Source organism: Astyanax mexicanus, unplaced genomic scaffold (genome assembly GCF_023375975.1).
Source record: "Astyanax mexicanus isolate ESR-SI-001 unplaced genomic scaffold, AstMex3_surface scaffold_43, whole genome shotgun sequence".
Lineage (NCBI taxonomy): Eukaryota > Metazoa > Chordata > Actinopteri > Characiformes > Acestrorhamphidae > Astyanax > Astyanax mexicanus.
Genome location: NW_026040053.1, coordinates 864198 through 880955, shown reverse-complemented (window position 1 = coordinate 880955; position 16758 = coordinate 864198). Strand labels below are relative to the sequence as shown.

General features: G+C 43.0%; 2 protein-coding genes across 2 annotated transcripts in view; both read left to right on the top strand.

Moving 5' to 3' along the window:
* vrk3 (VRK serine/threonine kinase 3) overlaps positions 1-15811 on the top strand; it is a gene marked incomplete in the record, with an annotated part of 31140 nt that extends 15329 nt beyond the window's left edge. The window contains 7 exon segments of the mRNA XM_049473695.1: positions 1-14; positions 100-192; positions 298-430; positions 759-879; positions 1058-1116; positions 1879-2012; positions 15541-15811. Coding sequence (XP_049329652.1) covers positions 1-14; positions 100-192; positions 298-430; positions 759-879; positions 1058-1116; positions 1879-1925 — 467 coding nt within the window.
* On the top strand, positions 9184-13775 carry LOC125795221 (uncharacterized protein C2orf16-like). The gene is made up of 3 exons (XM_049473666.1): positions 9184-9188; positions 10136-12012; positions 12404-13775. Exons 1-2 carry the CDS (start codon positions 9184-9186, stop codon positions 10797-10799), a joined length of 669 nt encoding a protein of 222 aa, XP_049329623.1. The 3' UTR covers positions 10800-12012; positions 12404-13775.
* Positions 15812-16758: the final 947 nt, after the last annotated feature.

The window sequence follows — 16758 nt, the reverse complement described above, 5'->3', positions numbered from 1 at the left end:
TGGCGCTGCGTCTGGTGAGCCGCTGTGTTCTTTATCAGATCAGAACGTTTGTTTGTTTGTTTGTTTGTATTTGTTTGTTTATTAGATGTTTTGTTTTAGTTGGACGCTCTGGAATTTATACATGAGAATGAATACGCTCACGCGGATCTCCACGCGGGAAACGTCTACATCAGCACCAGCGCCCCCTCGCGGGTCAGCGCCCCCATACTCACTCTATTACTCAGATTTAATCTGGATTATTCTAGTTTAATCTGGATTATTCTAGTTTAATCTGGATTATTTCCGGGGTGTGTTCAGGTGTTCCTGTCGGGGTTTGGTCACGCGTTCCGGTTCTGTCCGGGAGGGAAACATGTGGAGTACCGGGAGGGGAGCCGCACCCCCCACCAGGGAAACCTCAACTTCATCAGCCTGGACTCACACAAGGGGGCGGGTAATCACATCTCATCACATCTAATACAGATAATCACATCTAATCTCATCAAATACAGATAATCACATCTCATCTCATCTAATACAGATAATCACATCTCATCACATCTAATACAGATAATCACATCTAATCTCATCTAATACAGATAATCACATCTCATCACATCTAATACAGATAATCACACCTAACAGAGATAATAACATCCAACCAACCAGTATCAAATGCAGCTCACAGATCCAGGTGGTCAGTAGCTGGTCAGTAGTGAGTCAGTAGTGAGTCAGTAGTGAGTCAGTAGTGAGTCAGTAGTGATGTGTGTGATTGTGCGCAGGTCCGTCTCGGCGCAGTGATCTGCAGTCTCTGGGGTTCTGTTTGCTGTGCTGGATGACGGGTTCTCTGCCGTGGAGCGACGCCACTCCGAGCGGCTCGGTTATCTGCGCTGAGAAAGAGAAGTAACATCATCTTTACCTTTATATAAACTTTATTATTATTATTATAGATTATTATTATTATTATTATTATTATTATTATTATTATTATTATTATTATTATTATTATTATTATATATTCCACATTAATTATATAGATATATATGTGCAGGTGATGTAGAGTGTGTGTTTGTGTGAACAGATATATGGCTGATGTTCTCGGACTGATGAGTTCCTGTTTTAAGAAGAGGAGAATATCAGGTATGTGGAGACTAATGAATCTATGCAGTTCTGTAACACTAATATTCACTAATATTCACCAATATTCACCAATATTCACCAATATTCACCAATATTCACCAATATTCACCAATATTCACCAATATTCACCAATATTCACTTATATTCACCAATATTCACCTATATTCACCAATATTCACCAATATTCACCAATATTCACCAATATTCACCAATATTCACCAATATTCACCAATATTCACCAATATTCACTAATATTCACCAATATTCACCAATATTCACTTATATTCACCAATATTCACCTATATTCACTAATATTCACCAATATTCACCAATATTCACCAATATTCACCAATATTCACCTATATTCGATAATATACACTTATATTCACTAATATTCACTTAAATTTTCAGCGTCTGTAGATAAAAAACTGAATGAAATGGAAAAAGAAATGTGTGTGTGTTTGTGTGTGTACGGTGTGTGTGTGTTTGTGTATGGTGTGTGTGTGTGTGTATACGGTGTGTGTGTGTGTACGGTGTGTGTGTATAATGAGTGTGTGTATAATGTGTGTGTGTGTGTGTGTGTGTGTAGTGTAGTGTAGTTTAGTGTATAGTGTGTGTGTGAGTGTGTGTGTAGTGTGTAGTGTAGTTTAGTGTATAGTGTGTGTAGTGTGTGTGTGTATAATGTGTGTGTGTGTGTGTATAATGTGTGTGTGTATAATGTGTGTGTGTATAATGTGTGTGTGTGTGTGTGTGTGTGTGTAGGTGGGTTACAGAGTTACCTGTCTCAGGTGGTTGGTCTTCACTACTGAGAGACCTGATTACTCTCAGCTCAGATCTGCTTTCAGTGACGCTTTACACAAGCTGGGCGGAGCTTTAGGAGAACCACTGATCTGCAGGTATACACAGAACACACTACACACACACTACACACACACTACACACACACTACACACACACTACACACACACAACACACACTAACACACACACAACACACACACACACACACTACACACAACACACACACACACACACTACACCACACACACACACACACACACACACTACACACACACACACACACACACACACTACACACACACACTACACACACAACACACACACACACACTACACACACACTACACACACACTACACACACACTACACCAACACACACACACACACACTACACACACAACACACACTACACACACACTACACACACACTACACCCACACACACACACACACACACACACACACACACACACACACTACACACACACACACCACACAACACACACACACACAACCACACACTACACACACACACACACACACACAAACACACACTACACACACACTACACACACACTACACACACACTACACACACACTACACACACACTACACACACACAACACACACACACACACCACACCACCACACTACACACACACTACACACACACTACACACACTACACACACCACACACACTACACACACACCCACACACACACACACACACACCCACACCACACACATACACACACACAACCACACACACACACTACACACACTACACTACCACACTACACACACACAACCACACACACACACTACACACACAACACAACACACACACACACACTACACACACCCACACACACACACACACACACACACACACACACACACACACACACACAACACACACACACACACACACACACCACACACACACCACACACACACACACACACACACACACACACACACACACCACCCCACACACACACCACACACCCACACACACACCCACACACACTACACACACACCACACACACACACAACACACACACCCACTACACACACCACACACACACACACACACCCACTACACACACACACACTACACACACCCACTACACACACACACACACACTACACACCCTACACTACACTACACACTACACTACACACTACACTACACACACACTACACACACACAACACACACACTACACACACTACACACACACACTACACTACACACACACACTACACACACACACCACACACACACACTACACTAACACAACACTACACACACTACACTACACACACACACACTACACTACACACACTACACACACTACACACACTACACTACACACACTACACACACACACTACACACACACACCCACTACACCCTACACACACACACACTACACTACACACACTACACACACTACACTACACACCACACACACACACACACACACACACTACACACACACACACACTACACACACTACACACACTACACACACACACTACACACACACTACACACCACTACACACACACACTACACTACACCACACACACACACACACCACACACACACTACACCCACTACACACACACACTACACACACACACACACACACACTACACTACACACACACACACACACTACACTACACACACTACACTACACACACACACACACACACTACACTACACACCACACTACACACACCACAACACACACACACACACTACACTACACACACTACACACACTACACTACACTACACACACACACACACACACTACACTACACAACACTACACACACTACACTACACACCTACACACACTACACACACACACACACTACACTACACCACACACTACACAACACACACACTACACACACACTACACAACACACACTACACACACAACACACACACTACACAACACACACACACACTACACTACACACACACCACACACACACACACTACACACACACACACTACACTACACACCAACACACACTACACTACACTACACACACTACACTACCACACACACTACACCACACACACACACACACACTACACTACACACACTACACTACACACCACTACACACACACACACTACCACACACACTACACTACACACACACACTACACACACACACACTACACACACTACACTACACTACACACACACACTACACACACCACACACTACACACACTACACACACACACACACTACACACACTACACAACACACACTACACTACACTACACACACACTACACCACAACACTACACTACACAACACTACACACACAACACCACACACACAACACTACACACACACACTACACCACACACTACACACACACACTACACTACACTACACAACACACACACACACACCAACACACACTACACTACACACACACACACACTACACACAACACAACCACACACACACACACTACACCACACACACACACACACACACTACACAACACACAACACTACACACACACACACACTACACTACACACACACACACACTACACACACACTACACACCACCCACACACTACACCCACACACACTACACACACACACACTACACTACACCACAACACACACACACTACACACACACACCACACTACCACACAACACAACACACACACCACACCACACACACACACCACACACACACACACACACACCACCACACACTACCACACCACACTACACCCACTACACACACCCCACACACACACACCACACACACAACACCAACACACACCAACACACACTACACACACACACAACACAACACACACCCACCACTACACACACACACACACACACCACACACACCACACACACTACCCAACACACACACACCACACACACACACACCACACACACACACAACACTACACAACACACACACACACACTACACACACTACACAACACTACACCAACACACCACACCCACACACACACTACACTACACACACCACACTACACACACCACACACACACACCACACCACAACACACACCACCACCACCCACACACCACACCACACACCCACACCCAACACACACCACACAACCCACCAACACAACCCACACACACCACACAACCACACACACACACCCTACACACACACACACCACTACACAACACAACACCACACTACACACACACACCACACACACACACACCACTACACTACACAACACACCACTCACACACACACACACACACCACACCACACTACCACACACACACACACACACACCACCCAACACACCAACACCACACACACCAACACACACACCACACTACAACACAACACACACAACACACACACACACACTACACAACACACACACACACACACACACACTACACACACACACACTACACCACACACACACACACACTACACACACACCTACACAACACACAACACACCTACACTACACTACACAACACAACACACTACACTACCACACACAACACACCACACCACACACACACACAACACACCCACCTACACCACACCTACCACACACTACACACACAACACACACACACACACCACACACCAACACACACTACACACACACAACACACACCCTACACACACAACACACTACACACACTACACTACCAACACACACACACTACAACACACACCACACACACACTACACACACCCACTACACACACTACACTACACCACCACTACACTACACTACACTACACACACACACTACCACTACACACACACACACACACACTACACACCCACCACACACACACACACACAACCCAACACACCCACACACACACACTACACACACCACCACACACAACACACACACACACCCAACACACACCACACACACACTACACTCCACACACACACACTACACTACACACACACACACACACACTACACCAACACACACCACACACACCACTACACTACACAACACTACAACCACACTACACACAACACCACACACTACACACACACACACACACACTACACACAACCACAACACACTACACCAACACAACACACCACACACCACACACACACTACACTACACTACACACACTACACAACACACACCACACAACACAACACACACAACACACACAACACACACACACACACACACTACACACACACACAACCCACACACACACACACAACACCAACACACCACACACACTACACAACACTACACACCACACCAACACACTACACACACACACACCCACACACTACACACACACACTACACAACCCACAACACACCACACACTACCACCACAACACACACACCTACACACACTACACTACACTACACACACACTACACACACTACACTACACACACACTACACAACACTACACCACACACACACACTACACTACACACACCTACACACTACACACACACACACTACACACACTACACACACACACTACACACACTACACACACACACACACACACCACAACACACTACACAACCACTACACAACACAACACACACTACACTACACACACTACACACACACACACAACACACACACACCACTACACACACACAACACTACACACACACAACCAACACACACACACACACACTACACCACACACACACACACACTACCACCACACACACCCACACTACACCACACACTACACACCACTACACACACACACACACACACTACACACAACACTACACCACACTACCACACACACACACCCACACACCACACCCACACACACCAAACACAACACTACACAACACACTACACTACACACACACCCACACACACACTACACACACACACTACACCTACACCACACTACACTACCACACACACTACACTACAACACTACACTACACTACACTCACACACTACACACACACACTACACACACACTACACACACTACACTACACACACACACTACACTACACAACACTACACTACACACACAACACTACACTACACACTACACAACACACACTACACACACACACACACACACACACACACACAACACTACACACACACACACACCACACACTACACAACACACACACACTACACTACACACACACACACACTACACAACACTACACTACCACACTACACTACACTACACACACTACACACTACACTACACACACAACACTACACACACTACACACACACACAACACTACACACACCACACACTACACTACACACTACACTACACTACACTACACTACACTACACTACACACACTACACTACACAACACTACACTACACACACCACACACTACACTACACTACACACACTACAACACTACACTACACACACACACACTACACTACACACTACACTACACTACACTACACTACACTACACTACACTAACACACCTACACACACACTACACTACACTACACTACACACACACACTACACTACACTACACTACACTACACTACACTACACTACACTACACACACACTACACTACACTACACTACACACTACACTACACTACACTACACACTACACTACACTACACTACACTACACACTACACTACACTACACTACACTACACTACACACTACACTACACACTACACACTACACTACACTACACACACTACACTACACACTACACTACACACACTACACTACACACTACACTACACTACACTACACTACACACACTACACTACACACACTACACTACACACACTACACTACACTACACTACACACTACACTACACTACACTACACACACTACACTACACACACTACACTACACACACTACACTACACTACACACTACACTACACTACACTACACTACACTACACTACACTACACACTACACTACACACTACACACACTACACTACACACACTACACTACACACACTACACACTACACTACACTACACTACACTACACTACACACACTACACACTACACTACACACTACACTACACTACACACTACACTACACTACACTACACACTACACTACACTACACTACACACTACACTACACTACACTACACACACTACACTACACACACTACACACACTACACTACACACTACACTACACTACACTACACTACACACACTACACTACACACACTACACTACACACACTACACTACACACACTACACTACACACTACACTACACTACACTACACTACACTACACTACACACTACACTACACTACACACTACACTACACTACACACTACACTACACACTACACTACACTACACACACTACACTACACACTACACTACACTACACTACACACACACTACACTACACTACACTACACTACACTACACACTACACTACACTACACTACACTACACACTACACTACACTACACACTACACACTACACTACACTACACTACACACTACACTACACTACACTACACACACTACACTACACACTACACTACACTACACTACACACACTACACTACACTACACACACTACACTACACTACACTACACACTACACTACACTACACTACACTACACTACACTACACTACACTACACTACACTACACTACACACTACACTACACACACTACACTACACTACACACTACACTACACACACTACACTACACTACACTACACTACACTACACTACACTACACTACACACACTACACTACACTACACTACACTACACTACACACTACACTACACACACTACACTACACACACTACACTACACTACACACTACACTACACACACTACACTACACTACACTACACTACACTACACTACACACTACACTACACACTACACTACACTACACTACACTACACTACACTACACACTACACTACACACTACACTACACTACACTACACTACACTACACTACACTACACTAGGGATGCAGCGGTTCTTGGGTTTGGGTTGGGTTTTGATATATTAATATTATTTAGCTCCGTGCAGCACAGTTTCACCCCTTTCTGTTTTAAATCAACACAGAGCTCCTGCTCTCTCACAGAGCCAAAAATCAACAGAAAAAAGCATCAGATGAATTAAAATCACACTTATTCTTACTTTAATCAAAAACAGGCTAATTTAAATAAAGTGCAGTAATATGAAATGTAAACAGGAATATTATTTCTACTTTTACGACTCCAGAAGGAATGTTGTTAGTTGAACTATTTACTGGTATTATAGAGAGGAGATCTAGAAACAGTCTCTTCCAGTAGAGTCTGTGGCGTAGAGCCCGTCATCGGACCAGGACTGCATACAGCTGGGCTCTGCAGATCCTGTCGTACGTTGGATACAGAGACAGGGGCGGAGTCAACCAAACGAGACCAATCTGGAGGCGGTGGGGAAGGAGGAGGGTAAGAACGATCATCAGTGTTTTAAAGGCAGAAGGGAACAGCTGGTAATTAGAATTTAGTAGAACTTTCACTGCGCTTTCATTCAGTTAACTCAACCATCGAATACTGTCAACCAGTCACATATTTAAAGCTCACCTTCCGTCGTTTTTTCTTTCATTTTAAAATGTCTAGTTGTGGTCTCTAGTATGAATGAATGACATGTGAGCCGTTTTTGTAAAAAAAAAGTGCTCAGGTGTCTCTGTATAGCTCTTTTTTAATGGACTGTTTTAGGGGTGTGTCCAAAATGACCGGATTCCAGCTTTGCTCATGAATATTCATACATGCAAACAGCATGCAAATATCTCTCCTCTGATTGGCTAGGAGCACTGCGACGCCCCTCCGCCGCTCTGCCGCTCACTGCCTCCCACCTCCTAACTGATGAGCGGTGATGTTGCGTCGCTTCAGCTCCGCCTCTGGGAGTTTCTCGAGCCAAGGTGGGCTGGTCTGTGAGTTTCTGCCTACGTAGGCAGAAAGATAATTCAAAATTCACCCGTTTTTCGGAGGGGGGGAGGGGGGATTTCTTTGCTTAGCTCCTGCAGACAATGGGGGCTGCAAAACAGTTTAATGTGCAGGTGTACACATTCAACTCGGAGAGACCTACTGTATTCCACAAAAAACAAGAAAAATCGGATTTTCGCGGAAGGTGAGCTTTAAAAAAAATATGATATCACACTGTGCTTCATCTGCTGACTGAAACTCAACCCTGAAGCCAACCGCAGCGCTCCCTCACGCCGGGCACAGCCAACCGCAGCGCTCCCTCACGCCGGGCACAGCCAACCACAGCGCTCCCTCACGGCAGGCACAGCCAACCGCGGCGCTCCCTCACGCCGGGCACAGCCAACCACAGCGCTCCCTCACGCCGGGCACAGCCAACCGCAGCGCTCCCTCACGCCGGGCACAGCCAACCGCGGCGCTCCCTCACGCCGGGCACAGCCAACCGCGGCGCTCCCTCACGCCGGGCACAGCCAACCGCGGCGCTCCCTCACGCCGGGCACAGCCAACCGCAGCGCTCCCTCACGCCGGGCACAGCCAACCGCAGCGCTCCTTCACGCCGGGCACAGCCAACCGCGCCGCTCCTTCACGCCGGGCACAGCCAACCACAGCTCTCCCTCACGCCGGGCACAGCCAACCACAGCTCTCCCTCACGCCGGGCACAGCCAACCACAGCTCTCCCTCACGCCGGGCACAGTCAACCGCAGCGCTCCCTCGAGCCGGGCACAGTCAACCACAGCTCTCCCTCACGCCGGGCACAGCCAACCACAGCTCTCCCTCACGCCGGGCACAGCCAACCGCAGCGCTCCCTCACGCCGGGCACAGGCAACCACGGCGCTCCCTCACGCCGGGCACAGGCAACCACGGCGCTCCCTCTATAATACTATAATTGCTGTATTTCTCCTCTCGCTCGTTCTCTGCCTCTCCTACTGCTCTAACCTGTGTCCCCCGAGTCCTGAGCAGTCCTGATTATCTCTCAGTAGACAGAATACACAGAACGTATCCAATCAGCAACCACGAATAAAACATTACAGTTTTATCACCAGAACCAGAGAGCGCTGTTATTTTCTTAACAGGGAATTAGCAAACTGAAATTAAAGAGTTTTATCTTCTGTTAAAAGTAAAGAACAGCGGGTGGGCGGGGTTTTGGGGTGGAGAGGGAGGAGCAGGGCGGGGGAAGGAGGACGGGGAGTCTGCTCTCCTACAGACCTCTGTACTGCGGGGCTGTGCTTCACTCAGAGCGATCACTCCTCTGATACTGCAGCACCGAAAAATCACCAAAATATCACCATCCATCTAACAATCTATCAAACAGAACAGATCCATAAAATACTGAGAACCACTGCATCCCTACTGTACACACACACACACAATACACACACACACACACACTCTATACACACACACTCTACACACACAATATACACACACACAGTAGAGTAGAGCAGAGCAGAGTATAGTGTAGTGTAGAGTGTAGTGTAGAGCAGAGTATAGTGTAGAGTAGAGTATAGTATAGTGTACAGTATAGTGTAGTGTAGAGCAGAGTGTAGTGTAGTGTAGAGTGTAGTGTAGAGTAGTGTAGTGTAGAGTGTAGTGTAGAGTAGTGTAGTGTTGTAGTGTAGAGTATAGTATAGTGTACAGTATAGTGTAGTGTAGAGTATAGTATAGTGTACAGTACAGTGTAGTGTAGAGCAGAGTGTAGTGTAGAGTAGTATAGTGTAGAGTGTAGTGTAGTGTGTGGAGTATAGTGTAGTGTAGTAGAGTGTAGTGTAGAGTATCGTGTAGAGTGTAGTGTAGTGTGTGTAGTAGAGTGTAGTGTAGTGTAGTAGAGTGTAGTGTACTGTAGAGTATAGTGTAGAGTGTAGTGTGTGTAGTAGAGTAGAGTGTAGTGTAGTGTAGTAGTGTAGTGTAGAGTATAGTGTAGAGTGTAGTGTAGTGTGTAGAGTAGAGTGTAGTGTAGAGTGTAGTGTAGTGTGTGTAGTAGAGTGTAGTGTAGTGTAGTAGAGTGTAGTGTAGAGTATAGTGTAGAGTGTAGTGTAGTAGAGTGTAGTGTAGTGTAGAGTATAGTGTAGAGTATAGTGTAGAGTGTAGTGTGTGTAGTAGAGTGTAGTGTAGAGTATAGTGTAGTGTGTGTAGTAGAGTGTAGTGTAGTGTAGTAGAGTGTAGTGTAGTGTAGAGTGTAGTGTAGAGTGTAGTGTAGTGTGTGTAGTAGAGTAGAGTGTAGTGTAGTAGAGTGTAGTGTGTGTAGTAGAGTAGAGTGTAGTGTAGTAGAGTGTAGTGTAGAGTATAGTGTGTAGTGTAGTGTAGAGTATAGTGTGTAGTGTAGTGTAGTGTAGTGTGTGTAGTAGAGTGTAGTGTAGAGTATAGTGTAGTATAGTGTAGAGTGTAGTGTAGTGTGTGTAGTGTAATAGAGTGTAGTGTAATAGAGTGTAGTGTAATAGAGTGTAGTGTAGTAGAGTGTAGTGTAGTGTAGAGTGTAGTGTAGAGTGTAGTGTAGAGTATAGTGTAGAGTGTAGTGTAGTGTGTGTAGTAGAGTGAAGTGTAGTGTAGTAGAGTGTAGTGTAGTGTAGAGTATAGTGTAGAGTGTAGTGTGTAGTGTAGTGTAGAGTGTAGTGTAGAGTATAGTGTAGAGTGTAGTGTGTGCAGTAGAGTATAGTGTAGTGTAGTGTAGTAGAGTGTAGTGTAGTGTAGAGTATAGTGTAGAGTGTAGTGTGTGTAGTAGAGTAGAGTGTAGTGTAGTGTGTGTAGTAGAGTAGTGTAGTGTAGTGTATAGTGTAGTGTAGAGTATAGTGTAGAGTATAGTGTAGAGTATAGTGTAGAGTGTAGTGTAGTGTGTGTAGTAGAGTGTAGTGTAGTAGAGTGTAGTGTAGTGTAGAGTGTAGTGTAGAGTGTAGTGTAGAGTGTAGTGTAGTGTAGAGTATAGTGTAGAGTGTAGTGTAGTAGAGTGTAGTGTAGTGTAGAGTATAGTGTAGAGTGTAGTGTAGTGTGTGTAGTAGAGTAGAGTGTAGTGTAGAGTGTAGTGTAGAGTGTAGTGTAGAGTGTAGTGTAGAGTGTAGTGTAGTGTGTGTAGTAGAGTGTAGTGTAGAGTATAGTGTAGAGTGTAGTGTAGAGTATAGTGTAGAGTGTAGTGTGTGTAGTAGAGTAGAGTGTAGTGTAGTGTAGTGTGTGTAGTAGAGTAGAGTGTAGTGTAGTGTAGTGTGTGTAGTAGAGTAGAGTGTAGTGTAGAGTATAGTGTAGAGTGTAGTGTAGAGTAAAGTGTAGTGTAGTAGAGTGTAGTGTAGAGTATAGTGTAGAGTGTAGTGTAGTGTGTGTAGTAGAGTAGAGTGTAGTGTAGTGTATAGTGTAGTGTAGAGTATAGTGTAGAGTGTAGTGTAGAGTATAGTGTAGAGTGTAGTGTAGTGTGTGTAGTAGAGTAGAGTGTAGTGTAGTAGAGTAAAGTGTAGTGTAGTAGAGTGTAGTGTAGTGTAGAGTATAGTGTAGAGTGTAGTGTAGTGTGTGTAGTAGAGTAGAGTGTAGTGTAGTGTAGTGTGTGTAGTAGAGTGTAGTGTAGAGTATAGTGTAGAGTGTAGTGTGTGTAGTAGAGTAGAGTGTAGTGTAGTGTAGTGTGTGTAGTAGAGTAGAGTGTAGTGTAGTGTAGTGTGTGTAGTAGAGTAGAGTGTAGTGTAGAGTATAGTGTAGAGTGTAGTGTAGAGTATAGTGTAGAGTGTAGTGTAGTGTAGTGTATAGTATAGTGTAGAGTGTAGTGTAGTAGAGTGTAGTGTAGTGTAGAGTATAGTGTAGAGTAGAGTGTAGTGTAGTGTAGTAGAGTGTAGTGTAGTGTAGAGTATAGTATAGTGTAGAGTGTAGTGTAGTGTATAGTAGAGTGTAGTGTAGTGTAGTGTAGTGTGTGTAGTAGAGTAGAGTGTAGTGTAGTAGAGTGTAGTGTAGTGTAGTGTAGAGTATAGTATAGTGTAGTAGAGTGTAGTGTAGAGTATAGTGTAGAGTAGAGTGTAGTGTAGTGTAGTAGAGTGTAGTGTAGTAGAGTAGAGTGTAGTGTAGTAGAGTAGAGTGTAGTGTAGTAGAGTGTAGTGTAGTGTAGAGTATAGTATAGTGTAGAGTGTAGTGAAGTAGAGTGTAGTGTAGTGTAGAGTATAGTGTAGAGTAGAGTGTAGTGTAGTGTAGTAGAGTGTAGTGTAGAGTATAGTATAGTGTAGAGTGTAGTGTAGTGTAGTGTAGTGTATAGTAGAGTGTAGTGTAGTGTGTGTAGTAGAGTGTAGTGTAGTGTAGTAGAGTGTAGTGTAGTAGAGTAGAGTGTAGTGTAGTAGAGTGTAGTGTAGTGTAGAGTATAGTATAGTGTAGAGTGTAGTGTAGTAGAGTGTAGTGTAGAGTATAGTGTAGAGTAGAGTGTAGTGTAGTGTAGTAGAGTGTAGTGTAGTGTAGAGTATAGTATAGTGTAGAGTGTAGTGTAGTGTAGTGTAGTGTATAGTAGAGTGTAGTGTAGTGTAGTGTGTGTAGTAGAGTAGAGTGTAGTGTAGTAGAGTGTAGTGTAGTGTATAGTGTAGAGTAGAGTGTAGTGTAGTGTAGAGTATAGTGTAGAGTAGAGTGTAGTGTAGTGTAGTAGAGTGTAGTGTAGTGTAGAGTATAGTATAGTGTAGAGTGTAGTGTAGTGTATAGTAGAGTGTAGTGTAGTGTAGTGTGTGTAGTAGAGTAGAGTGTAGTGTAGTGTAGTAGAGTGTAGTGTAGTAGAGTGTAGTGTAGTGTAGAGTATAGTGTAGAGTAGAGTGTAGTGTAGTGTAGTAGAGTGTAGTGTAGTGTAGAGTATAGTGTAGAGTAGAGTGTAGTGTAGTGTAGTAGAGTGTAGTGTAGTGTAGTGTAGAGTATAGTATAGTGTAGAGTGTAGTGTAGTAGAGTGTAGTGTAGTGTAGAGTATAGTGTAGAGTAGAGTGTAGTGTAGTAGAGTGTAGTGTAGTGTAGTGTAGAGTATAGTATAGTGTAGAGTGTAGTGTAGTAGAGTGTAGTGTAGTGTAGAGTATAGTGTAGAGTAGAGTGTAGTGTAGTGTAGTGTAGTGTAGAGTATAGTATAGTGTAGAGTGTAGTGTAGTAGAGTGTAGTGTAGTGTAGAGTATAGTGTAGAGTAGAGTGTAGTGTAGTGTAGAGTATAGTGTAGAGTAGAGTGTAGTGTAGTAGAGTGTAGTGTAGTGTAGTGTAGAGTATAGTATAGTGTAGAGTGTAGTGTAGTAGAGTGTAGTGTAGTGTAGAGTATAGTGTAGAGTAGAGTGTAGTGTAGTGTAGTGTAGTGTAGAGTATAGTATAGTGTAGAGTGTAGTGTAGTAGAGTGTAGTGTAGTGTAGAGTATAGTGTAGAGTAGAGTGTAGTGTAGTGTAGAGTATAGTGTAGAGTAGAGTGTAGTGTAGTGTAGTAGAGTGTAGTGTAGTGTAGTGTAGAGTATAGTGTAGAGTAGAGTGTAGTGTAGTGTAGTAGAGTGTAGTGTAGTGTAGTGTAGAGTATAGTATAGTGTAGAGTGTAGTGTAGTATAGTGGAGTGTGTAGTAGATTATAGAGTTTGGTGAGTAACTGAGTGTCTGCTCGTCTCGTCACAGTTTTGGTGTCGTCTGATTGGTTGAATCTGTTTTTTTCTCCACAGTTAAAAGAGGAAGAGGAGGAGAGTCTGATCTCTGCAGATCAGATCAGATCAGACGTTTTTTATAAGCGAGTTTTTTGGGTGTTTTTTGTGTTTTGGGTTTAATGGTGTGATTTTATCACAGTGATAATAATGATAATTCACCACATGCTGAGAGTCTCACCGCTGTTCTTAATGTTTTGGGAAATGTTTAACTAGTTACAGTTTTTAGACGAATTCACTGCTGTTCGTATCATTTATTTGTTTTGTTTCAATAAAAACATTTTTTGAGAAACTGTTTCTTTTGTAAATTTGTTTTGTTAAAGGAAATGCTGAAAATCATTTTAATTAATTGTAATGGAAATGTTTTCATATTTCCTCTGTTTATTCTGGTTTCATAAAATTTCCTGAGAGCAGCAGGAGAACAGGGGGAATGATTTAGCTGAATTTAAACAAGAAGATTATTCAGAACGTTAAATAAAAACATTTTAATTCAATTTACCACTATTTTCATAATTTGATAAATGCACTATTTTGTTTTGGATTTCAAAGAAAAAGCAATTTTGTTACAATTATTATTATTATTATTATTATTATTAATAAACTCTGGCTCTGTTGTTAGTTTATGGATGACTCTATCTAGGTGGATGAATGTCTTCATAAATCTGATTTAGCAAATGATTTATGCTTATTTATCTGAGATCCTGTTTGATCTGAATCTATAAAAGTTTGCCCCAAATACTTTAAAGTGAATTAATTTGAAATATATTTGGAATATAGGCAGTATAAGTATATAATAATATGCGGAAGCAGCAGAGTGATATTAAAGCCAACTTACATTTCACTTTCACATATATTTACATCAGACCCTCATGCAGTGCAGGTATGAAAATATGCAATACTTCAGATATACTGTAGAGTTTAAAATGCAGGTTAAATAACAGTTTAATACATTTATTAAAGAATTATCTTAAAGAATTAACTGATTAATAATCCTCAATATTATCTATATACACAGAAATGCTTCACTTTAATAGTTTTTAAACAGCTTCTCTTTATTAAGTAACAATATATTCTGTGGCATTTTCATACTTTTTAAATGTATTTATAAAGGTATTTAAATACAGTATCAGTTCAAAGTTTGGACACTGATTCAGTGTTACTTTATTTTTATGATTTGTTTACATTATAAATTTAATATTAAAGACTATATTAAAGCTCTACAGGAACACATGCAGAATT